This window comes from Canis aureus, chromosome 16 (genome assembly GCF_053574225.1).
Source record: "Canis aureus isolate CA01 chromosome 16, VMU_Caureus_v.1.0, whole genome shotgun sequence".
Taxonomy (NCBI): domain Eukaryota; kingdom Metazoa; phylum Chordata; class Mammalia; order Carnivora; family Canidae; genus Canis; species Canis aureus.
In genome coordinates this window covers 39,230,346-39,257,097 of record NC_135626.1, presented here as the reverse complement: position 1 = coordinate 39,257,097, position 26,752 = coordinate 39,230,346, and the positions used below count along the sequence as shown (strand labels likewise).

General features: G+C 37.8%; 2 protein-coding genes and 1 long non-coding RNA gene across 4 annotated transcripts; 2 read left to right on the top strand and 1 right to left on the bottom strand.

Moving 5' to 3' along the window:
- Nucleotides 1-1,782: 1,782 nt before the first annotated feature.
- Nucleotides 1,783-9,797, bottom strand: LOC144285338 (uncharacterized). Of its 2 annotated transcripts, none has more exons than XR_013353637.1 (3): nt 9,661-9,797; nt 3,719-3,819; nt 1,783-2,480 (listed from the first exon to the last, which is right to left on the bottom strand). It is a non-coding gene; the product is annotated as an uncharacterized LOC144285338 (long non-coding RNA). The 2 variants fall into 2 exon arrangements; XR_013353636.1 differs by having other exon boundaries at nt 3,744-3,819.
- On the top strand, nt 2,067-7,482 carry LOC144285337 (keratin, type I cytoskeletal 26-like). The gene is made up of 8 exons (XM_077850449.1): nt 2,067-2,591; nt 3,257-3,339; nt 3,726-3,882; nt 4,014-4,175; nt 4,284-4,409; nt 4,795-5,012; nt 6,231-6,298; nt 7,053-7,482. The coding sequence occupies exons 1-8, from the start codon at nt 2,163-2,165 to the stop codon at nt 7,202-7,204; spliced, it is 1,395 nt and encodes a 464-aa protein (XP_077706575.1). The 5' UTR covers nt 2,067-2,162; the 3' UTR covers nt 7,205-7,482.
- Nucleotides 9,798-17,984: 8,187 nt separating the features above from the next.
- Nucleotides 17,985-25,151, top strand: KRT25 (keratin 25). Its single transcript, XM_077850448.1, has 8 exons — nt 17,985-18,666; nt 19,169-19,251; nt 19,675-19,831; nt 22,305-22,466; nt 22,550-22,675; nt 23,066-23,283; nt 23,885-23,952; nt 24,778-25,151. The coding sequence occupies exons 1-8, from the start codon at nt 18,238-18,240 to the stop codon at nt 24,885-24,887; spliced, it is 1,353 nt and encodes a 450-aa protein (XP_077706574.1). The 5' UTR covers nt 17,985-18,237; the 3' UTR covers nt 24,888-25,151.
- Nucleotides 25,152-26,752: the final 1,601 nt, after the last annotated feature.

Here is a 26,752-nt window from a genome sequence, read left to right as displayed (position 1 = left end):
AGTTTCAAGAAAGGATAATGATATATGGTTGAATATTTCTTACCATGAATAAAAATAACCACCCTCAAGGAAGAGATGAATGGATAGAATTCATTAAGTCTATCCCCCACTTCTGGAAAGGACTAAAATCTATCTAAATTTCTGTAGCAGGTATTAGTGTAGAGGAAATCCATGATTAAGAAAAGTCAAAAGATTTGCCCTGATGAGTAAACAGATGACAGTGTTTTCAGGAGTTAAGCATCATACATTCCAATCCTGCTTGGATATAAAAATGTTTTGTGATCTGTGTTGCCACTTAGCTTCACAGCCAACTCATCCCCGAAATGGTTCTGATAATATATGCTTAACTTGTTCCACAAAAGATTACAAGTTAATTAGTATTTATAAAATACCTAGAGATAAGTAGATTACATTAATAATACTTTGCAGCTTCATAATACTTCTTGTACAAGTCTCAGGACTTAAAAACTATTACCCTGACCCCATATTCTATTTTTCTTGTTTTATTCATGGGAAATTTGGGCAAAAGATTAAAATTGTGACCAAGTCACAACAAAATCAATAACAACTCTCTAGGGCAGCCTTGGTGGCTCAGCAGTTCAGCGCTGCCTTCAGCCCGGGGCGTGATCCTGGAGTCCTGAGATCAAGTCCCACATTGGGCTCCCTGCATGGAGCCTGCTTCTCCCTCTGCCTGTGTCTCTCCCTCTCTCCCTCTCTCCCTCCTTCCCTCCCTCTCTCTCTCTCTCTCTCTCTGTCTCCCATGAATAAATAAATAAAAATCTTAAAAAAAAACAATTCTTTAAATATAAACTGCATCTCTTATCACACATTATTCTGAAACTGTTGAGATGGTCTGAATTACAGTTTTATATATATTTGGTCAAAAAAATCCAGGCATTCTGGCCCACCAATTATTATCTATCTTTCAGGAGCAATAATGTTGGGTGTTTTCCAAATTATTTGATACTCAGAGCATTGAAAAATCTCATTCAGAAAAAAAAAATAGTTTCAAAACAATCTAAACCCATAATCAGTAACTAATCAATTTGTACCATTATAAATCATAGAGACTTGACCCTGTCTGACATGTTCACTTTATTATAATAATTTAAATAATTAACATTTACAAAATGTTTGTGCCCTTCAGACTGTTTTACAGTCACTAATTATTTAAACTACCCAACATGCAGTGTTATTATTTTCTTTTGCCCAAGAGGGAAATTAAGCACAACCAAATGGAACGACTTCCCATGGGCATTAAGAAAAGAGAACGAAGAGGCTGCTTACCTATAACAAACAACTAATCTTTCATCTCGAGTACCATAATTATTGGTTTCCTAAGGAGGGATGAAAACACATCTCTCCTTCATATATCTTACTCCTTAATTATCAATAGGAAATTCCAAAATAATTCTGAATACTTAAAATACATAAATTTAAGCTAAAAGGCAGTACGCAGTATTTTTGAGGTAGAGAAATGAATTATTTGGAAACTTAGAAGTTTGTTGAATGGATACTCTCCTAGACTAAGCCAAGAAATCTCAATACAAATAGTTTTCTGACACTGCCACATATTCATTAATTTCAGTTAAATTCATAAGCAAAGTGTTGCAGGACTTCTCTTACTTCTGTTTCAGCTTTAAAAAATCAATTAAAAAATTCCCACTACCAACAGATCACTGTATATTGAGAGCATCTAATATTAATAAGAAAGGAAATGCCCAATAAAGCATGAACAATAGACATACTCCATCAACATTTGCAGGAAAAAACCAGTGGAGATTTCTCGTGAATTATTCTTTATTATCTAGAGGAAAAAAAAACTAGACTCTCTTCCAGAGGTCAAAAAGATGTATGTTTACTCACATTTAATATTGACCTTTGAAACTATGATTTAGTATTACTCGGCCAGGCACCTTTTCATAGATCAACATACCCTTGGGGCACCTTTCTACCTACAGACTGGACACAATTAAAAATCATCCAATTATGAAAAACAACAATTAGGGAGCAAGTAATTTTTATTACAGATTGAAAGTCAAGACTGAAAGAACCTACTGAGACCTATAAAAGGCCAATGGAGATCACTTCTTCACTTCTATGGATGGTGTGCTTTTGCTTTGCTCCTTGCTGAGAAAGGGTCACTCCACTGTACTGTCACCATGTCTTTTCAACTTTCTAGTGGAGCTAGGAGAGTCTGCTCACGAGCTAGCCCGGGGTGGCTGTCTGGTGGCGGTCCAGGCTTTGGAGCTGGGAATGTGTGCCGTGGATCTGGAGCAGGAAGTAACGTTTCTTGTGCTCTTGGGAGCATTTCTTCTGGAGGAGGTTTCTATCATGGTGGTGGGGGTGTCTGTGCTGGTTTTCTGGGAAATGAGCATGGCCTCCTTTCTGGGAATGAAAAGGTGACCATGCAGAACCTCAATGACCGCCTGGCGTGCTACCTGGACCATGTACGAGCTCTGGAGGAGGCCAATGCAGACCTAGAGCAGAAAATCAAGGCCTGGTATGAGAAATATGGGCCTGGTTCTTGCCGGGGACTAGATCATGACTATACTAGATATTTCTCTATCATTGAGGATCTTAAAAAGCAGGTAAGAAATATGGACTTCCATAATTTTACTATAGACATTGGGTGTACATAACCTAAAAGAGACAAAATATAAATTATAAAGTGCTTAAAATTTTGACATGATGGGGCAGCCCAGGTGGCTCAGCGGTTTAGCGCCACCTTCAGCCCAGGGCCTGATCCTGGAGACCTGGGATCGAGTCCCACATCAGGCTCCCTGCATGGAGCCTGCTTCTCCCTCTGCCTCTGTGTGTATGTGTGTGTGTGTGTGTGTGTGTGTGTGTGTGTGTGTGTCTCAGGAATGAATAAATAAAATATTTTTTAAAAATTTTTTGACATCATGTAGAATTTGCTCACTCTCCATTCCCAGTGCTTAAAGCAGTGTCTTGGGGGAAAAAAAATTATATAATTAAAGACAAATAGTTTCAAAACATATAACCACCTTGTTGATCTTATATTTAGCTCATATTTTTAAATCAAGAGTATAAAAGTATCTGTAATTGTAAAAACTTATACTTTGCCTCTTAAGCTCTGGCTATTCGTTATCTGAAGAAAAAGCCAGATTCCTTTCACATAGAAAAAAATGACACTAAAGCAGATACTTGATGGGTTGTGAAGAAAGAATCATATTGAAATCTGGACTCGCCCTTAACTATCAGCACCTATTTTTGTACAATCTATCCTATTTAGATTATTTCTGTGACCACCAGTAACTCCAGCATTATACTACAAAATGACAATGCCAGACTGACCGCTGATGACTTCAGGCTGAAGTAGGTGAAAATAATGTAATTAATTATAATAAAGGTAAAATACTACAGTTGGAGTAAAAAAACAGACCTTTTGCTTTAAAAACCGAGATATGAGACTAAATCACTGAAGAAATTAAATGTGCCCTTACAAAAAGAGCTATCATAAATTTTAAACATTTTGATTTAACTACAAAGCACAGTGGATGATAAAAACTGAAGGCACAACTCCTCCAAAACAATCACCCTAAATCAGTAGGTATTCCAAAGTGTATCATCTCTTTGCCGATGTGGTAAGTTTCAGAAGCATGGACAGAACATCCTGTCTTTTGGTATATGAGATGTTGGAGAAAGTTAGGCTTTGCACCTGCCTGGGATTACAATTCTCAAACACTTTACTAACCTTTCAGGTATGAAAACGAACTTACTCTACACCAGAGCGTCGAGGCTGACATCAATGGTCTTCACAGGGTTCTGGATGAGTTGACCCTTTGTACAACTGACCTGGAGATACAGTTTGAAACACTCAGTGAGGAATTGGCATACCTCAAAAAAAATCACGAGTCGGTGAGGGACCCCACAGGTGGCTTCAGATAGTATCTGATTTCATTCCTCTCAGGTCCACTGTTCACTTCAGAGCAGAGGGGGAATATCGGTCAAAATTTTACCTTGGGTGTTAATACTGATCCCTTTTCCAGGAAATGAAAGTCCTGCAGTGTGCAGCGGGCGGGGATGTGAATGTGGAGGTGAACGCAGCCCCAGGTGTGGACCTCACAGTCCTGCTGAACAACATGAGGGCCGAGTATGAGGACTTGGCCGAGCAGAACCGCAGGGACGTGGAGACCTGGTTCAACGAGAAGGTATGTCTATGGCAATGACATAGACAAAGGTATGTCTATGGTATGTCTATGTCTATGGTTGGTAGACCACTGAGCTGGTCACTAACCCTTCTGATGATTATGCTACAGAGTGCTTCACTGCAACAGCAGATTTCTGATGATGCAGGAGCGGCCACCACAGCTAGGAATGAGCTGACGGAGCTGAAACGCAATCTGCAAACCTTGGAAATAGAACTTCAGTCGGTCATGGCTACGGTTCGTAGGAGTCCCCACTGATTTGAATGTGTGTGTGCATGTGAAGAGATAAATGTACTTCTAACAAAGTATATATAACTAATCGCATATAATTTAATGTGTATAAAATGTGGTAGATCATAAGAACATTGTCCCTAAACATGACTTCTGACTTAACAATCCCAAAACTTAAAAATCAAACTTTTCTCAATGGGGAGAAAAATGTTTGTTTGTTTGTTTGTTTGTTTGTTTGTTTGTTAGTATAAAGAATTCTGGTTTACGCTAATTTTTCCATTGAAAAGATTTAGACTTTGTTCAAATGCTTTTTTCCATCTTGAGAATGTTTCAAATATGAACATGCCATTTATCTGTTACCCACACAAGCCTTGCTTTGTTCTTCCTTCAGAAACATTCCTATGAATGCTCCCTGGCCGAAACGGAAGGCAATTACTGCATCCAGCTCCAGCAAATTCAGGACCAGATTGGAGCTATGGAGGAAGAACTGCAACAAATTCGCACAGAGACAGAAGGCCAGAAGCTGGAGTATGAACAGCTCCTTGACATCAAAATATTTTTAGAGAAAGAAATAGAAACGTATTGCAAATTAATAGATGGAGAAGAAAGGTAAATACTAACTTGTGAAAAAAAATCATCTCACATCAACTAGATTTTCTTGGAATCCACGTACACCAGTATCATATCCTAGAACTTCCTACTGTAAGGATCATATTCATCTGTGGTCTCAGGAATTTATTATTGCATCCAAGTTAAATGAAAACAGGCAGCCATATCAAATGTCCAAGTATGTGAGGTGTGTGTGTCTACAATAACACATAGGATGCTTAAATACCCAATGTTAAGTAATCCCTGTACTCCAGGGGGAGTGATTCTGTGATTTAATGTTGGAGCACATTTCCTTTAACAACACACTCTATATTATTGGTGCTTCACTAGTGACCACATGTGCACCCTGTATGAGGTGAGCTATTACATTTTCATTTGAAAGATGAACAATGACTATTTCATTGGCGAAGTCACCATAGCTTGGTAGCCAAGAGCAACAGCCCTGGAAATGTAACCGTGGGTGAATGTGAACACATGGCTTAACCTCTTTAAATCCCAGTTTCCTTATTGGTATGATTGTGATGACACCAAAACAACACTTTGTGTTCATGACCATAATGCTTCACTGTGTAGGTAAAGTGGTCATGAGAGTGGCTTGCACCCAGAAGGTACTGGGTAATCATCAGTGTCTGTTACCACTAAATGCTTGCCCATGGTCCATAGCAGGAGTCCATACCATCTCCTGCATCTTCCAAGGCTAGTGTCAGCCCTCTACAATCTATTTGCATAGGAACTCAACAATGATGCTCCTTGGAACAAAGTGCTCATTACAGCATTCCTTATTCACTTCTTCCACTATACATTTCATGCCATGTTCTGGCTAAATTTTTACACTATACTTCATTTTCAGTGGTGTAAACTGATTGCATCATCACTCTATATTTTCTACAGCACTAGCCCACCGCCTTCTGCATTGTGGCATCCTGAACATCTTCACTGGCCAGAAGACTCACTGAAAAGTCAGAGTCAGAAACTGGAGTCCCCAGATAGTGAGACAAAAGAGATAGCTGGTCACAAGGGGATTTCTGACCATAAACACTCATTTACTCTCTCCCTTCTCTATACTGGGGTCATGAAAAGCTTACTTATATGTCTTTTAAACATAAGAGGAATTGAACCCTGTGGAAACCAGAACTCCAAAACTTTTATTCCCGATTCAGTTATTTATGAGCTTCCTCATGAAAGAAAAAAATGCAACAATTACTCTTCTCTTCACAGAAAAAGCAAGTCCACATGCTACAAATCAAAAGGACGTGGGCCCATACATTCTGAAAATCAAGTCAAAGGTACAGAAGGTTTTTACTTGGTATAAATCTTTTCAACTCTAGCAATTTTATTAAATAAGTCGCTTATTTGTAAACTAAATCAAATTGTTCTAAGGTTAATTGCATTGAATGAAGAAATCAGGGGTCATTATAGCAGCTGGGTTTTTTTAAAAGATTTATTTATTTATTCATGAGAGACACACAGAGAAAGGCAGAGACACAGACAGAGGCAGAAGCCAACTCCCCAAGAGGATCCCGATATGGGACTCGATCCCAAGACCCCAGGATCACACCTTGAGCCAAAGGCAGACGCTCAACCACTGAGCCACCCAGGTGCCCCATTATGACAGCTTCTTAATGGTTGCATTTTTATATTCCTGTAGAACAGGCATTGTGAAATTTCTGAAATGGAGACTCAATCCCCAAACATTTTTCTTACCTAGAACCTATTATTTTCCCAGTTTCAATTCTTTGGTGAAAGAGCTACTGTATTTTAAACCACAAAAGTAGGCCAAGTTGGCATTTAAAAGAAGACATTACTTGCCTCAGGCCAGTACTGACCTGATAATTAGGTTGCTTTAATCTACATTTTACTTAAACTTTCAAACACTCATTGTTCTAAAAGACAGTGGTAAATATAAGATAGTTCTGGGCCTTGCTGAGCAGTCTTCAAACACAGTCTTGCAAACACTATTTTTTAGAAGCATACCATTGTGACTAAGTACCTTTCAGCCTATTAAGAATGAGTACTAAATTTGCATTTATTTTATTTTAGACTCAAAAGAAGAAATTGTTGTCAAAACAGTGGTTGAGGAACTAGATCAACTTGGTAATGTCCTTTCATTGAGGGTCCATTCAGTTGAAGAAAAATCCTCTAAAATAAGCAACATTACAATGGAGCAACGAGTGTCTTCTAAAGCACCATAGTGAGAAAACAAGTTATTTTAAAAAAACAAAACAAACAAACAAAAAAAAAAAAACCAGAGCCTGCCTTTGCAAAATCCCACTGGCCAAATAACCCAAGGAAATAATTCATTTCTGTTCTTAAAAATGCAAGGGCTAGAATTTGTTTTCCTTCTCTTCTTTTTCTCATGTTCTTTCCATGTAATCCTTCTCAGGAGTAAGAAAAATCTTGTTCTCATTATTTTGTTTCTATTTCAGGGTACTTTTTGGGCACTCATTAAAAATTTTTCTGTTGCAAATTATTTCTGATGAATCTGGTGCTTTTGAATTTCTACAGTTGATCCCAACGTGACAGTACTAAGAGTAGGTTGGTAAAATAAAGTGCCTCACACAGTCACATTTACTTCAATTCATGATTAGATAAATTGGATAGAGCACCAGACCTAATCTCTGGTCCCAAATCGGCCCCTGATCAATCATATAAATAACTAGATCTCCTCGGGCTTTTGTGGATGGAAAAGAAGAGTATCCCCGTTGATCACTAGGATTTGTTCACCTTTATAATGGCCAGTCTGCATGGGTGTTCAGTTAACATGAGTTTGTTGAATTTGAATTTTGATAGCTATTTTTCCATTTTGCAGTACATTCATCTTTCTGCTCCAACCCCAGGGGAGAAAGCTTACTGGTTCAGAATAGTGGAAGAATTCTCAAAAACAACAACAAAAATACATGTTCAAGGAACTGACTGACTCTCTAGAATCCAGGAGAGATTCAGGACTTAGAAGAACCAAGTATGATGGTGAACCAGTCTGAGAGATAAAGCTGAGAGCAGGGTGACTGACAGGTGAATTTACCATGACAGAAATGCATAAGCTTCAGATCCCTCATCAGTGCAGGAAAGGCCCTAGCATTATGTTTATAGAGTCATTTTTTTAAAACTGTTGCAAAACTAAGATAACTTTAGCACCATCAATTAAGTCTCCTATCTCTTTCCACTCCAATTTCTCCTCCATCACTCTTTCCCTCATGTCTGGGGTGATCTATCATGTCTAAGATGGGGTGACCATACAATGTATTATGCAAATGTAACATTTGAGAGAGAGTTAAGGATGCTACTAACCAGATGTTTTAACAGATGTGAACTGACCTATTTTGGCATTTACACATAAAGTCACCCTAAGTCAAGAGGAAGTTAAAATGAGTGTGATGGAATATATTAATGACGTTCTCATCATTTCCATGGGAGGCTTCCAGGAATATTCCTACTGCCCACTGTGCCCATGCAGTATCATATTATAAAGGAACAAGGTTGCAAGTTGTGATATGAACAAATCCTATAACACCCAGGCCCAGAAATATGTAGATAACAGAAGAGATATAAGGTATGAAGTGTGTGGAACAGAAGCTCATCTATGGAAAAATCTTTTTAGTCATCAAATGTGTAAAATTGTGGAGAATCAATTTTCACTGATGCCTACTAAAGACAAAAATCTCCTTCTGTCAGGAATGTAATGGGTAATGTAACATATTTATTGTTTTTAGTATTGCTCTGTGCTCCTTATATACAAGAATTTTTATAAATTTTATTTTTGCACAATTCCTATAAAAATCTTCACATATGACAACTCCATACTTATGAGAATTGCATTCCCCTGGGAGTGAGCACAAGGCATATGGCTCTTTATAACTCATTTTAATGCACTCTACAGAACACTCCAGAGAAAGAGCTCCACAACTATGTGGACAAGCTGATTCATCTTGTGTAGGTCAGCCAACCTCCCTCTTCCCCACTTCAATGCTTGCACACTGAGCCCATTGTCAAAGTGGCCATTGTGACAAATATGGAGGCTATAGCTCAGATTCCATCTCTCTAAGGCTGGTCAAGTTATTGACCTGCCATCAGCAGACATAGAAACTGAATATATTAATGAATATTCATTCCATAGAAACTTTTTTTAGAAGGAAAACTAATCATATGCTGTCAGGATGATTCTGCTGAATCCCTTTATCTTGGAGGGAACAACAAATTTTCCTTAACAAAAGTAACACATTTCATTCAAATATAGGTTTGCCTATCAATTCCTGCTAGCACTACCATCTGAGGAACAAAAATTGAGTAAGCTTCAGGCCCTCAGAACAGGCCCTGGATCTACCCCTAGCAATTGGTTTAAAGTCAGAAAGCTTCCAGAAAGATAGCTTCCAGAATGGCTTCCAGAAGGATAAAACAGAGACAATTGGAGTAAAGCAATATCAAAAGAGATAAAGAGCTAAAATTTTTCCAGAACTGATGAAAGACACCAGTTCACAGATTAAAGAAGTCCTATGCATTGAAATAAAATGAACTGTACAGGAATCAGATCACAGTAAAGCTGAAGACAAGATAAAAAGAAATTCACATATGGATAAATCATAGTGAAACCACAAAACAATGAAGATAATAGAATATCTTTAAAATCAGGCAAATGGGGAGAAATGTTTACCTTCAAGTGAGTGGCAGCAAGAATGAACGCCAACTTCTCAGCAGCAACAATGGGAATCCAAAGGACAGTAGAAGGATATCTTCAATGTGCTGATAGAAATCCTAAATGCCAATAAATGTATGAGTGTTCAACCTCACTAGCAATCAGAGAAATAGAAACTGAAACCACATGAGATACCATTATCTAACTCCCAGCTTGGCAAAACTTTTTAAATATTTGGCACAATTTATCCATTCTACTGTTGAATTGCTTCCAGTTTGGGACTAGTATGAATAATACTACCATAAACATTCTGTACATGGCACCTACTACATGTGCATGTGTTTCTCTAGAGCACAACCCACATAAATGCTATCTACAAGATTCACTTCAAACATACCAAATACAGGTAGATTGAAAGTAAAAGAATGGTAAAAGATATATCATGCAAACATTAATCCAAAAAAAATTATTTTTACTTTGTAAATACATGGGGTGATGGATATTCTTGACTTACTGTGGTGATCATTTTATAATATATACATATATGGAATCATTATGTTTTACACATGAAATTAATACAATGTTACATGTCAATTATACCTCCATTTTTTTAAAAAATTTAATTTACTTTTAATAAATCAGGAGTGGCTGTATTAGTATCAGACAAAGCAATCCTAAATATATAAAACAAAAACTCTCCCAAACACATGAAGCAAAATCTAATAGAGTGGAAAGAAGTAATAGACAAATCCATTAGAATGCATATTGCATTATTGCATTTATGTAATATTTGTGAAATAAAATAATTACAGAGATGGAGAACAGATTCATAGTTGCCAGAGGTTAGAGATTGGGAGGGAGGAGCAGGTGTGGTTGTAAAGGGGTTAGCATAAGAGTCTTATGAAAATGGCACGGTTAAGTATCTTGATTATGGTAGTGGCTGCATGAGGCCACACATGTGTAAAATTGCATAGAGCTACAACATATCCACTTGCACACACGCACACACACACACAAATAAATGTTTATATAACTGGCAAAATCTGAATAAACACTATGAATTGTACTAATGTCAATTTCCTGAATTTAATACTGTACTAGAGTTATCTAAGATGTTAACATTGGGGAGCCTGAGGATCCCTAGGTAGCTCAGCAGTTTAGCGCCTGCCTTCAGGCCAGAGCATGATCCTGGAGTCCTGGGATCGAGTCCCACATCAGGCTCCCTGCATAGAGCCTGCTTCTCCCTCTGCCTGTGTCTCTGCCTCCCTCTCCCTCTCTCTCTCTCTCTCTCTCTCTGTCTCTGATGAATAAATAAATAAAAATCTTTTAAAAAAATATTGGGGAGCCTGGGTGAAAGGTGTACAGAACCTCCCTGAATATTTCTTCATAGACTTTTGGACTTTACTGTAAGTCTATAAATATTTCAAAATATTTTTTTAATTATAGAAGAAAAATCTTTATAACTCTGGTTTAGGCATAAATTCATTAGACATGACATCCAAAGCATGATTTCAAAGAAAAATATTCATTTGGACACCATCAAAATTAAAAAGGTGTGCTCTTTGAGAGACATTATTTAAGAAAATGAAAAGACAAGACAAGGATTAGAGAAAATGCCTGAAAGTTATCTATTTGATAAAGTACTGCAACTAGAATATATAAAGAATATTCACAACTCAATAGTAAGAAAGCAGGGATGCCTGGTGGCTCAGCAGTTGAGCAACTGTCTTCAGCTCAGGGTGTGATCCTGGGGTCCCGGATTGAGTCCTACATCGGGCTCCCTGCATAGAGCCTGCTTCTCCCTCTGCCTAGGTCTCTGCATCTCTCCTTCTGTGTCTCTCACATGAATAAATAAATATAATCTTTAAAAATAGTAAGAAAACAAATCTGATACATAAACAGCCAAAAGAACTGAACAGCTGTCTCACCAAGGGAAAGATATGAATGGCAAATAAGCATATGAAAAGATGTTCACCATTATGAGTCATTAAGGAAATGAAAATTTAAACCACAGCAAGATACCACCACGCATCTATTAGAATACACAAAAAAAATATATTTTTAAAGCTGGCAATACTAAGTGCTGGTAAGGATAAGGAGCAGCTAGGACTCTCATTCATTGTTGATGAAAATACAAAATGGTACAACCACTTTGGAAAACATTTTGCCCCAGTTTCCTATAATATTAAACATACATCTGGGATCCCTGGGTGGCTCAGTGGTTGAGCATCTGCCTTTGGCCCAGGGTGTGATCCTGGAGATGGGATCGAGTCCCACATGGGGCTCCCTGCATGGAGCCTGCTTCTCCCTCTGCCTGTGTCTCTGCCTCTCTCTTTCTCTCTCTGTGTGTCTCTCATGAAAAAATAAATAAATAAATAAATAAATAAATAAATAAATAAATATTAAACATACGTCTGTATATATGACCCACAATCCCACTCCCTCATATTAAATAAAATCAAACTTACATTCACATTTTAAAAAGCCTCTATGTGAATATTTATAGCGGCTTTATTCATATTCATCATAAACTGGAAACAACTCATGTCCTTCACCTAGTAAATGGATAAGCAAACTGTGGTATATCAAAAATAAAAAGGGAAAACTGTCCAATAAAAATTAACAAACTTTTAATACACTCAGCAGCATGAATGCATTCAACTGTATTAGTGCTAAGTAAAGAAGTCAGACACAAAGGATAAATGGGCAAGAAAAGCAATCAATGTTGCCTAGAGCTGGGGCTATGGGCAGAGGTTGACTACAAAGGGATACAGAAGAATTTAGGGAGGGGGTAAGGGAACTGTTCTATATCTTGACTGTGGTAGTGGCTACATGACCATGCATTTGTCAAAACTTATAGAACTGTATGCTAAAAAGGATGAATTAATAAATTTGACCAAAAAGAACTGGCAAAAACATTTTAAGGAATCAATCCTAAAGAAAAATGTAAGTTCAGCCTTATCAATAATAGCAATAAGCTGAAAACAATCTGAAGGTCCTTTAATAAGCTAGTGGTTAAACAAATTACTTAATATTAGATTTTGCTCTGAGTAATAGTAACAGAATAACAGGACTTTACACTGTTAGAAGTTTATTTCTTTCACACATAAAACTCCAGAGATAGAGCATTCAGGGCTAGGATGACATCTTTGCACCAGAACATCATCAGAAACCCAAGATGTTTGCAGTTTCCCACTCTACCAGAGCCAGGATGTGGCCCTGGTGCATGGTCCAAGATGAAGCTTCAACCATCCAATTCAGCCATCACACCCATGCTGGCAGGATAAAGGAAGGTGAGAAGATGAGACAAAGACTTGTGTCAACTTCTTCTTAAAGTCTCTAGAACATGCCACATATTCTCCCACTTCCATCACATTGGTTAGCTTAAGACATAGCCACAGCTAGCTGCAAAGAATGCTGGAGAAAGTAGTCTTTATTGTGGGCAGCCATTGCCCAGTTAAAAACTGGGGGTCAACCAACAGCTTCTGCAACATTAGGCACCTATTTGTGCTCTGTGACGTATTATGTAAGGTAAACAAAGTTACAGAACAGTGCATATAACACAGATGATTCACGTATGGCATTTGTGTATTTACCTGCTATATATGTGTGCAAATGCATAGAAAACCATTTGGAAGGGTGAAAACATCTGGAAGAGTCAAGTAGTCACCTGGAAGAGGAGGGAGGACAAAAGTGAGGAAGGACTTTAATGTTTTACTTTATACTCTTAGATGTATGTTTTCATGCAGAACAGAATTGTGGTTACCAGGGACTGGAAGGTAGGAATATGGGATAGGATGGCAAGAGGGTACAAACTTTTAGTTATAAGATGAATAAGTTCTGAGGATCTAACATGTAGCGTGGTGACTAAAGTTAATTATACTGTATTGCATTCTTGAAATTTGCTGAGAGTAGATCTTACCAGTTCTCTTTCTCTCTCTCTCTCTCTCTCTCTCTCTCTCTCTCTCTTTCTCTCTCTCTCTCACACACACACAAAGGTAGCTGTGTGAAGTGGTGAATGTGATAATAACTTGATTATGAGAATCATTTTACAGTGTATACACATATCAAATCATCACATTGTACAGTTTAAATACATTACAATTTTCTTTGTTCAGTATGCTTCAATAAATCTGGAAAAAAACAAAAACTGGGGTGAAAAGAATAAAATGTAGCAAAAGTGACCAGAATCACTATGCAAATATCAATTGTATTTCTTATGTAGTAAAGTTTATCTAGAAAATGTGATTTCTAAAAGATATCTTTAACAACAATATTAGATAAATAACTGGAAATTATGCTAGAAAATGATATGAAAGCACATATGGAAACATAACTTTCTACTGAAGAACATTAAGGAAGATCTCAATAAATGGAAATAATACTCAATCTTTTGGCTAGACATACGCAACATCATAGGGATGTCAATTTTCCTCAAATATCTTTCTAGATTTAAGGCAAATCTTAGGATCTTATTGTATATAAAAAGCTGATTTTATTTTTCTCCATGACATTTGTTGAGAAGAGAGAGAAAAGGGGGCAGAAGATTTATTTGAAGCAATAATAGTTGAAAACTTCCTGAATCTTTCTGAAAGAGAAATCCAGATCCAGGAAATACAGAAAACCCCCAAGAAAACCAATCCAAAAAGGTCTGCACCAAGACACAAAGTAAATAAGATAGCCAAAGCAATGATAAAGAGAGAATTTTAAAATCAGCAAGAGAAAGGAAAGCATTCCATACAAAAGAAACCCCATAAGGCTATCAGTGGATTTTTCAGCAGAAACTTTGCAGGCCAGAAAAGAGTGGCATGATATATTCAAAGTGCTAAAAGGAAAAAATCTGCAGCTAAGAATACTCTATCCAGCAAGATTTTCATTCAGAGTAGAAGGAGAGATTGAGTTTCCTAGAAAAACAAAAGTTAAAGGAATTCATGACGAGGAGCAAAATCAGCCAAATCCCCATCACACACAATGTCATTGGCCTGTTGGTCCCAAATCCACAGTTCAGCCCTCTTTTGCCAGAATTATCATGCACTGCCAGACACCTACTCACTGCCAAGTCAACACATCTTCACCTCAGATCAACAAGGATTCAAACTGACACTCTTCCCCTCAAATCCCAGCCCCTGTGCTCAAGTTTGTGCACAAAAGTGGGCATAATTATAATAGCAGAATGAAGCAACCCAAATAGTGACACAATTCTGTGGAATATATAATGGATAAAAGGAGTGTGCTAGGCTGAGAACATCTCCAACAAGCACATCAAAGAACAAAACATACAGTGTGATTCTGGTTACTAAAAGAAACAAACCCAGGAAAAAGTAAAACAAGACAAAATCAGAGAGGAAGACAAACCATAAGAGACTCTTAATCATAGGAAACAAACTGAGGGTTCCTGGTGGGGAGGGGGGTTTGGGGAATGGGATAACTGAGTGATGGGCATTAGGGAGGGCACCTGATGTAATGAGTACTGGGTGTTATATAAGGCTGATGAATCCTGAAACTCTACCTCTGAAACTAATAACACACTGTATGTTAATTAACTGAATTAAATTTTTAAAAAAACAATGCCCTCAAAAAAAAAAAGCTGATTTTAAAATTTATATAAAAGAGGAATGGAGAAAGAATATTTGACTTAACATTGACTTGATGGTGTGGAGTTGGTGTTCTTGCCTTACCAAATATCATGTTATATTTTGGAGCAATTGTGACTAAAATGTCATGGTTCTGACACAAATAGAAAAATAGTACCAACTGAACCCTCACCTATATGAAGATTTTATTGAGGAGGCATTGGACACTTTCTTTATGACAACATGGCATTGCAGGGAAAGGATGGTACCATTTGGTAAATATGCTGAAGTAATCATTATCCATATTTTTTTAAAAAAAGAAACTTGATTCTATATCAAACAATAAAAACAAGAAAAAAAAGAATAAAAACAAGAATACTTAAAAATGATTCCAAACTACCAAAGCCTTACATGGGAAATGCAAAATGAGTAAATGTTTAGAAAACAATATAGGAAAATATTTGTATGACCTTGGAGAATTAGTCATTTCTTAGATAAAAGAATCATGAATTTAACTTAAATTTTTAAAAATGTAAAAAATAAAATAAAATAAAATGTGCTAAAATAGAATTATTTCAGACCCCCCCCCCAAAAAAAGAATCACAATCCAAAAATAAAAAAGAGTGATAAATTCAACCTATTTAACAATGAAATTATAACGGGTTAATATCCAGAATATATAACAAACTCCTACAACTCAACAACAACAAAAAACAAACAACATGAATTTAAAAATGGGCATAGGATCTGAATGGACATTTCCCTAGGTAAGATACTCCAGTGGCCAACAAGTACATGAAAAGATGCTCAACGTCATGAATCATTAAGGAAATGCAAATCGAAACTATCATTAGATACCACCTGATATACATTAGGATGGCCACTATCAAGAAAAGAAATAAAGAGAAAAGAACAAAGGTTGGTGATGATGTGGAGAAATTGGAACCCTTGTGTACTAGTGATAGCAATGTAAAATAGTGAGTTAATATGGAAAGCAGTATGGCAATTCCTCAAAAAATTAAAAATAGAATCACCATATGATCTAGTAATTCCACCATGGGGTATATTCCCATGAGAAATGAAAGCAGGGATTCAGACAGATATTTGTTTTTTTAAAAAATAAATTTATTTTTTATTGGTGTTCAATTTGCCAACATACAGAATAACACCCAGTGCTCATCCCGTCAAGTGCCCCCCTCAGTGCCCGTCACCCATTCACCCCCACCCCCCACCCTCCTCCCCTTCCACCACCCCTAGTTCGTTTCCCAGAGTTAGGAGTCTTTATGTTCTGTCTCCCTTTCTGATATTTCCTACCCATTTCTTCTCCCTTCCCTTCTATTCCCTTTCACTATTTTTTATATTCCCCAAATGAATGAGACCATATAATGTTTGTCCTTCTCCGATTGACTTATTTCACTCAGCAGAATACCCTCCAGGTCCATCCACGTTGAAGCAAATGGTGGGTATTTGTCATTTCTAATGGCTGAGTAATATTCCATTGTATACATAAACCGCATCTTCTTTATCCATTCATCTTTCAATGGACACCGAGGCTCCTTCCACAGTTTGAAGACAGATATTTGTACATCCATGTTTGTAGTAGCATTATTCACAACACCCAATAGGTGAACTCAACCCTAATGTCTATCAACTAATGAGTGGATAAACCAAATATGGTATATACAGGTAATGGAAAATTATTTAGTCTGATAAAGAAAAGAAATTCCGACACATGCTACAATATGGTTGAAACTTGAAGACATTTTGCTAAAGGAAATAAGCCATGGGCAGCCCAGTGGCTTAGTGGTTTAGCACTGCTAAACCAGGGCACAACCCTGGAGACCTGGGATCGAGTCCCACATCGGGCTCCCTGCAAGGAGCGTGCTTCTCCCTCTGCCTGTGTCTCTGCCTCTCTTTCTCTCTGTGTCTCTGAATAAATAAATAAAATCTTAAAAAAAAAAAAAGGAAATAAGCCAGTCATCAAAAGATAAATAATGTATGATTCCACTTATCCCAAGTGCCCAGAACAGTGACTGGCGCATAACAGGTTTTAAATAAGTATTTGTTAAATGAAGGAACGAATGACTCTGTAACAGCCTCACACCCATAATAAGCATTCAGAGAAATTCTGTCCACAAGTCAAATTCCAGATGTCTCAAAAATTTCCAAAATATTCAGGGTTTTCAATAAATATATGGGAATCCACACCCAGTAAATAGTCTACTGATAACTTTGACCTAAACTAAACCACAATAAAATAAAAAGAGGAAATATTTCCTGCCAGGTTTGCCTCAGGTTTTGCAGGGTCAGGAAATATGTTAATGTCCTTCCGAAGTCCCACAACACATAACAGCAATTAGGGGTGTGTTCCTAATTGCAAAATGGATAAGAGAAGACAACTATCCCCAAACCTAAGTAAGTGTCAACAGAAGATGATGCATGTCAGCCAAAATGAAAGTTAACTTCCCATTAGAAACAGTGCCAAGAAGGAGGGGAAAACCAGTGATTGGAAGGACCATTTAGGGGAATAACAGTTACAAGTCTGTTCTCTACTTATGTGGAAAGAACTGTGGAAAAAAAAAAAAGTAGAAAAAGTCTCAGAAACGTCAATATCTATTAGCATAATAGCCCCAAACCATGAAGCCAGATTTTTACTGTGTGCTGGACTGATGAGTCTTATCTTCTAAGGACATAAGTGAAGAATGACTCACTCGCAATTTAAAAATGTATCAAGGAAACACATTGCTCCACCCAGACCCATTTCTCAGATAACCACCAACCTGAGGGCAACTGCCCTCCTACAGAAAGGAGCCCAGCTAAGTTAGTTACTAATTAGGAAAAATCATCCAATTACACTGACTTGCTGAGGCTGGCAAGCCATGTTTTACTTTATGTAGGCAGAATTTCATCTAGAACACACTTGAGAATTATCTATAAAAAGGCAAACAAAGCAGTGGAGACGAGGAGGCACTCCATTCTGGCTCTCTCCAAGACAGCTGTGCAACGGGTTTGCCCTGATACCATGTCTCTTCGACTTTCCAGTGGATCCAGGAGGTCCTCCCCCCGTCCTACTGCAGGATCCCTCAGGCTTTCTGGCGGGACAGCCGGCTTTGGAGCTGGCAATACTTGCAGCATGCCTGGAATTGGAAGTAGTTTCTCTTGTACCTTCGGGGGCAGCTCATCAGGAGGAAATGTAGGGGGAAGCAATCTCTGTGCTGGCTTTACACTGAATGAGGGGGGTCTCCTTTCGGGCAACGAGAAGGTGACCATGCAGAACCTCAATGACCGGCTGGCCTCCTACCTGGAGAATGTGCGTGCTCTGGAGGAGGCCAATGCTGACCTGGAGCAGAAGATCAAGGGCTGGTATGAGAAATTTGGGCCTGGTTCTTGCCGTGGTCTTGACCACGACTATAGTAGATATTTCCCGATAATTGATGATCTTAAAAATCAGGTAAGAAATTACACCTCATGATTATTTTTACATACTTTTATTTCTAAACATTCTTTTCCTTTCTTCACTGAATACTAAAAACATTTCTCATCATTATATGTGATATCTTTTTTTAAAAGATTTTTATTTATTTGAGAGAGTGAGTGATAGAGCTTGAGCAGAGTGAGGGGAAGAGGGAGAAGGAAAAGCAGACTCTGCTGAGCAGGGAGTCTGACCCGGGGCTTGATTCCAGGTCCCGGGGATCTCGACCTGAGGAGAAGGCAGATATTTAACCAACTGAACCATCCAGGCACTCCTACCTTGTGTAATTTCTTAAAGGGAATTTCAATTTAGCATTGGAAATAAGCATTCAGTAGATTCAGCTGGTGAACCTCATGATAAATATGTCACTATCTTAGTAACTATATTATTTTTTATTATTCCCATTCCCTAATCTTAAAAAGAACTTTTGTTTTATGGTTGTGATAAATTGCCCTTTAAAAGTCAAATTCCCCATTTCCAGATCATTGCTTCCACCACCAGCAATGCTAATGCTGTTCTGCAGATTGATAACGCCAGGCTGACAGCGGATGATTTCAGACTCAAGTAAGTAGGCTCAAAGAGTGAAAAAGATACCTGGGAATTAACACAAAGCATTAAATTTAATTAATTTTTTGAGCCTTCCATTAAATATTACCAACTTTTATTTCAACACTGGTAAAACACTTGGATTTAAAACAAGCAGAATGTGAAATAAAATAAACTGAATATTACTACTTTTTTATATTTTGGCTATGAAATATAAATTATGAACTGCTATAAAAGCAATGTCCAATCCTCTAGTTCATTTTCTACCAAAGAAATCCCTCAAATTAAAGAAAATAACCATTATTATGCAATATACTTTGAAAATGTCTCTTGTGGCCAAATCTGCCACTTCAAAACTCCAGGATTCTAGCACTTGATCATCAATTGGTGACTATTTCTCCCACTATATGACATGCTAGAAAATCATTAATATTCCTTAAGGTATGAAAATGAGCTGGCTCTTCACCAGAGTGTGGAGAGTGATGTCAATGGGCTACGCAGAGTTCTGGATGAAATCACCTTGTGCAGAACAGACCTGGAGATTCAGTATGAAACCCTCAGTGAGGAGATGACTTACCTGAAAAAGAACCATAAGGAGGTAAGAACTGCCTATGTGCATTTTGCTATCCCTCTGCAGACACCATCCATCTGGGAGAAGATAATGGGCTTGACTTTTAAATAAGAAATGGGTAGTGATCAAACCATTGTCAGAGAGGCATGAGGCATGAGTTGTCTTGAAAAATGGCAGTGTTTGTACAGATTCACCCTAGTTCTCTCACCAAGTTTCCCATGGGAAAAGAAAAAAAAAAGAATCCTGTTTTCCAGATTAATCAGCATTACAAGAGTAGTGTTTGGCTAGGTAATCATAGCTAAATTAAAATTGGACAGGTAAGAGATTACATCTAATTACATAAAATAAATATACTGAAAGGATATCCTAAGAAAACTAGATCTAAACTTCTATATATTAGTGGCAGACTTTAAACACTTAAACATTTACTTTGTATACACATTAAATATATACATTTAATATTAAGGTATATTCTTAATAAGTGTGTCTATAAAAATAGTGAGACTGAAAATAAATTGTATCAAAATCCTTTCTTCCAAATAAAGAGTATACTTCAAAGCAGTCACTGTTGGAAACTAGATAAAAAATCATATAGCCACTTCTTTGGGATCGCTTTTAGAACCACTGTCTTCCAGGGGGGTGGGGATCTCTATTCTTTGAAAATAATTTACTATTTTTAAACAGCCAAAAGGCTTCTATAATCAAGCCAAATACTTAGAGCAGGAGGTTAGGCTAAAAATGCTACTTGATTAGCCATGAGCCTGTCTTGTAAAAATAACTGAGTTAAGAACAATATATGGGTTCAAGCATGGGTATAGCCCATTGTTGTCACTCAACAAATTTTTGACAAATTGAATGCCATCGATTTTTTTTAATGCCTCAGTTACAGACAAACCCAAATGCTTCTCTTTTGTCTTTTTCTGCTTGAACTAGGGGAATGTTCACTAAATCCTTGGAAGTAAAAACCACATCTGGTACTAGAGAAGATTTGGGACCACCAGGGAGGAAAGAATGCTAGAATCACCTAAGGGACTTGGGGCAAGAGGGAAAGGAAATCTCATTATTAATCATCATAAGGACCAATCCAAATCCAGGACATGGGTGGGGAGGAGAATTTCTGCAGTAGAGACATAAGTTGAACCAAATGATTTCAGTATACTCAGTCTTAGTGGCGATGTCTGCCAACCTCAACCTTGTACCTCCCAAGAGCACACACTGCAGAGGTAATAACAGGTGGACTTTGACTGCAAAACTGATATTCCAACTCCTACTATGATGACAATGATCATAATAATTAACATTTATTTAGCATGTATACACCAGGTATACTGTTGGTCATTTTACTAATCGTTCTTTCACACTTTTCAACAACTAGACAAGGATTTTTATCCTCTACTTTCAGATAAGAATATGAGATTTAAAGATGTTAAGCAACTTTCTCAAGTTCACCCAGCCACTTCAAGGTAGAACCATTATAACACTGTAATATCCCTGTGTAAGCTTAATAAGTTCTTAAGCAGTTAGGATTCTTTAGAGGAGGATGTGTGCTTCCTTTATTAATTATAAATGAATATATTTATAAGTCTAAACAAATAAATAAACATAAATATTTATAATTATTCCAATTGTTCAGAATTACTCAGACTCAGCCCCTCCACCCTGTCCATGCTGTGTTCAACATCTTGCTGAGTCAAGAACACATCAAAGCTGCTCACTAAGTGGAATGAAGATCAGTCCACCAAGGTGGAGACGTTTCACCTGTAAATGAGTAGAGCAAGAGATGATGGCTAATTCATTTTAAATACCTTTTTAAAGACTTTTTATTTATTCATTTGAGAGAGAGACAGCACAAGCATGGGGAAAAGCAAAAGGAGAGGGAAAAACAGACTCCCTGCTCAATTGTTAGCCAGATGTGGGGCTTGATGCCAGGACCTGGAGATCCTGAGCCAAAGGCAGACTTTAACCACCTGAGCCACCTAGGCGGCCCTCTAATTTTAAATATCTTAAGAATTTTCATTTGAAAAAGGAATTAAGACTTTCTGTGCAACAGAACTAAAACCCACGAATTGGAGTTATAAAAAGCAGGACTGGGGCACGAGGGTGGCTCAGTGGTTGAGCATCTGCCTTTGGCTCAGATTGTGATCCCCAGGTCCTGGGATCGAGTCCCACATCAGGCTCCCCAGAAGGAGCCTGCTTCTCCCTCTGCCTATGTCTCCGCCTCTCTCTGTGTGTCTCTTATGAATAAATAAATGAAATCTTAAAAATAAAATAAAAAGCAAGACTTTGGTTCACCATTTGGAAGAGCTCCGGAGCAATTTAAAAACTCTCTCCTTATGAAGCAGGCTCCTTCGTGAGATGGGAAACATAAAAAGTAGAGGAGGGTCACTGCCCAGCCCAGGAGGTGAAGCCAGATGAACTACAAAAACCCTTTCAAAGCTAACCCTCTAGGCTTTCTACAATATTCCCCGCATTTCTGAGCTGCACAGTTTTCTGCCTCTAGGAAATGCAGGTTCTGCAGTGCGCGGCGGGAGGGAACGTGAACGTGGAGATGAACGCGGCGCCCGGGGTGGACCTCACCGTCCTGCTGAACAACATGCGGGCCGAGTACGAAGCCCTGGCTGAGCAGAACCGCAGGGACGCCGAGGCCTGGTTCAACGAGAAGGTGAGTCTTGCCCCAAAAAAGATCCCTTTGGATTTGTGAGGGTCACAAAACTAAGATTTGTTCCCTCCCTTCTACTGTTTCAGAGCGCTTCGCTGCAACAGCAGATCTCTGAGGACGTCGGGGCCACGACCTCAGCTAGGAATGAATTGACGGAAATGAAGCGCAACCTCCAAACACTGGAAATTGAACTTCAATCTCTCTTAGCCACGGTATGAAAAGGACAAATTCTCACCATCTCCTGGGGTATCATTTTAAATATGTGCCATTTGGTTTTAAAGCCCTTAACCATGGTAAAAAATATATATATCTATATATCTCCATGTCTGTTTATGTAATTAACCTAGAACACAAGAATAGGATTTTACATAGAACAGCTAAAACAGCAACACTAACATCTCTAGCTCATTCTACCAAAAAGAGAGATGTGCTCCTTTTCGAGAATGTCAGAGTCTTATTAACTATGTAAAATCAAACACAATTGTAGACAAAATTAACAAGAGAAGAAAGTCATCTATCAGAGCAAATTTCTGCATACCCATCTCAGGGGGTATGCATCTCAGGGGGTATGCATCTCAGGTTTTTTTCTTGTTTCCTGACAGAAACACTCCCTGGAGTGCTCCCTGACTGAGACCGAAGGCAACTACTGCACACAGCTTGCCCAAATCCAGGCTCAGATCGGGGCCCTGGAGGAGCAGCTGCACCAGGTCAGAACCGAGACGGAGGGCCAGAAGCTGGAGTATGAGCAGCTGCTCGACATCAAGGTCCACCTGGAAAAGGAAATTGAGACCTACTGCCTCCTCATCGGTGGAGATGATGGGTAGGTAAAATAATTTACAGGGAAGATGTCCTGTAGTGAATCCACTTGATGCTTAGATCCCTGGAAAGTGACCATAAACTGACATGACTGCATTTATAATCATGAATGCTCAATGTTAAACCTAACACATGACCACCAAGATACAAATTATCAACATCTTACAAAACCAAAATGGGACAAGCCCTGTATGAAAGGTATGACAATTAAAAATATCACCTCTTGATACTAAAGCAGAATAGTTCCAGCTGTATAACCCACTGCAACTGTCCTCACCAAACAGCTAAAGAAAATGCAAGAGCAAAGTTAGAATAGAAAGGGTTCTGTCTAGGGGCTCCTGGATGATTCAATTTGTTGGGTGTCCAACCCTTGATTTCAGCTCAAGTCATGATCTCAGGGCCATGGGATCAAGCCCCACATGGGGCTTTGTGCTGAGCATGGAGCCTGCTTGAGATTCTCTCCCTCCCTCTCACTCTGCTCCCCCCACCCCCTCACTCACTCACTCTTTCTAAAATAAAGACAATCTTAAAAAAAAAGAAAGGAAGAAGAGGTTCTCTCTAAATCACTCTCTTTTGTGAGTTTCCAACAATATGTGTGTTCACAGGGCTTGCAAGTCTGGAGGTTACAAGTCTAAAGATTATGGATCTGGAAACGTGGGAAATCAAGTCAAAGGTAATTAAAATGAAATTCTGTTTTTATGCTGTGCTGTTTCATTTGTAATGTCCAGCTTGGTTGTTTTTATATTCCCAGGGCTTAGTAAGAGTAGATATGATAAAGGTTTATAGTACATATATCAGCATGTGCTGGGTGTCTAACTTTAGTGATATGTGTTAATTTAAACAAAGTAATATGTCACCATGCTTTTAACCAACCAAGAAAGCAAAATTCACCAAAAGTTCATCTATTTGTGCTTACTGCATAGTCCATCCTATTAAAAATCCTATTATTCTTTTAACTGATATAATTTCTTATTCAACCTTTTTTTTTCTATTTTTTCATTGTGGTAAAATACACAGAACATAAACTTTACTGTCTTAGCCATTTTAAGGGGACAGTTCAGTGGCATTAAGTACATTTATATTGTGGTACAACCAGCAACACTATCCATCTCTATAACTCTTTTCATCTTGCCCTATAACTAGTAAACAATAGCTCCCCATTTCTTCCTCCTCCCAATCCCTGGCAACCACCATTCTTCTTTCTCTCTCTAAGTATTTGACTACTCTAGGTCCCTCATATAACTGAAATCATACAATATTTGTCTTTTTGTGCTTATTTCACTTAGCATAATGTCTTCAAGATTCATCCATGTCATAGTATGTGTCAGAATATTTTTCTTTTGAAGGCTGAATAATATTCCATTGTGCATATATACCATATTTTGTTTATTTATTCATCCTTTGGTAGACACTTGGGCTGCTTCCACATTTTAGCTATCCTGATCTTATTTATCCTTTTTCAACTCTCTAAAATCTCCTTTTAAATTTTAATTTTTAGATCTGGCCAAAGCCATAGTGGTTAAGAAAGTTCTGGAGGAGGTAGACCAACGAAGCAAAATACTTACTACTAGGCTCCACTCCCTGGAAGAGAAATCTCAAAACAATTAATTTAAGACACAAGAGGGAGCATTTGCCAGATACTCTCAAAGAAGAGAGAGCATTATGTCTGGAAAAATGAGCAAGCCTAAGAAAAATGCCTATCTTATTTTCTTTCTGTTACTGAAATATAAGCACCGTCTGGGCAATCAATAGTGGTATTTCCCCATTCGTCTGAAAGAATGTCACATACAAATATGATGACTCACTTGACTGCCCTACAGAAAATGTTGTCAATTCTTTGTATTCAATAAACCTTCTTCCTTTAGCAAGTTACCACCTATGGTTTGCCTTGTCTTTAAAACGCTTGTGTCTGTGGTACAGAGGTATGAACACCTAACAGCTTTGAATTTATATGAAATGCTTTACAAAAAGTTGACAGGCTTCCCCTCTAGATTTTCATGAGGCTTTCCCAATAATTCAAAATAAGATAAACTCAGAAGGAATAAAAATACTTCCACTTAAATCCCCAATCTGCCTTAATCCCCAAGCCTCTTCTCTTTCATAATAGCTTTGATGTATACATTTCAGGTTCATCTGTAAAATAATAATACTACTTCTCTCAAGTGGTTATTGTAAAGGTTAAACAAATAAATTATTGGATCATGCACTTATGGAGCAAGCATTCAATAAATGCTTACTCAGTTTTTAATATTCGATATTTATAATGATGAATTTTCAAATCTCATTTCCTTTTTTAATATGTATTTAAACAATATTCCAAGTACAAGAGGTTAAGCAAAAGTTCTGGTTTAGAATTCAAGTTCTATTCATTTGTATTACAAAGTATGCTTGATGCTTATAACTCTCTTGACCAATGGATTCATCTCCACTAAAGGGAAATAAATCAGATGAACTGAAAACATAATTTTCTCAGATCAAATATTGCCCCTAGATACTTTGTTGACTCTCAGTCTTCTACGGGTGGACTCTCTATATTGTGATCCATCCGTGAAAATTTGGTCTCAGGCTTCATCTGAAAATTAAGCAGAAAAGATACTAGGATCCTTGAAAGACAGTAGAATTATCCTTGAATTACTTTTATTATCTTCTTCTAATGAATCTTAACCAGAGGCCACTATAGTCAAAACACCTAACAATATCCTCCACCAGATTATGTGAAATAAAACATTATAGTCATAGAGAAAATTCCACTTAGAAAAAATATCTTGTAATTATCCAAATGCTGAAGGAATTTATACCGCCTTTCCCACCTATCATCAAATCCTACCCCATTAAAGGGATACTGCCGAATGTAAATTCTTAAAACTTACACATTTTTATACATTTGCCAACATTTATAGCCCTGTACATATAAAAAGGATGAATTTTAAAACTTCTGTAAATTACACCCAGTAGTGTCTGGAAGCTATTTCTCTATCTCACAAGAACCAATTCTGTACATCTTTTCCCAACCCCCCATTTGGTGATGTCACTTGATAGCTTGAAATCAGCCATGGAGAATGCATTTATATGAGAGAAATTGGCTAACACTATAAATCAGGACTCCCTCCTTCTCTGAGAGTTGGTTATTACTGATTGCACCTCAATAAAAATGACTTTTTTAAAAAAAACTCACAATGTTTAATTTTTTGTTGTTGGTTTTTAGAGAGAAAGAGTGCATGTGCAAGCTGGGGTGGGGCGGGCTTTGGTGGGGCAGAGGGAGAGGGAGAGATAGAATCTTAAGCAGACTCCATACCTAGCACAGAGCCCAACGTGGGACTCAATCTCACAACCTTGAGATCATGATCTGAGCTGAAATCATGAGTCATATGCTCAACCAACAGAACCCCCAGGTGCTCCAAACACAATGTTTAATGTTTAAGTATGTGACCTCTATGACCTGGCCCAGCTTATCCCTCTACTCATATCTTGTA

What these genes read in the sequence shown, in the direction of transcription:
- KRT25 (XM_077850448.1), top strand. Translation starts at nt 18,238, where the DNA reads ATGTCTCTTCGACTTTCCAGTGGATCCAGGAGGTCCTCCCCCCGTCCT. An exon ending in TTGATGATCTTAAAAATCAG is followed by an intron (nt 18,667 to 19,168) that starts GTAAGAAATTAC and finishes CCCCATTTCCAG; the next exon opens with ATCATTGCTTCCACCACCAG. An exon ending in TGAAAAAGAACCATAAGGAG is followed by an intron (nt 19,832 to 22,304) that starts GTAAGAACTGCC and finishes TTCTGCCTCTAG; the next exon opens with GAAATGCAGGTTCTGCAGTG.
- LOC144285337 (XM_077850449.1), top strand. Translation starts at nt 2,163, where the DNA reads ATGTCTTTTCAACTTTCTAGTGGAGCTAGGAGAGTCTGCTCACGAGCT. An exon ending in TCAAAAAAAATCACGAGTCG is followed by an intron (nt 3,883 to 4,013) that starts GTGAGGGACCCC and finishes TCCCTTTTCCAG; the next exon opens with GAAATGAAAGTCCTGCAGTG. An exon ending in TTCTGAAAATCAAGTCAAAG is followed by an intron (nt 6,299 to 7,052) that starts GTACAGAAGGTT and finishes ATTTTATTTTAG; the next exon opens with ACTCAAAAGAAGAAATTGTT.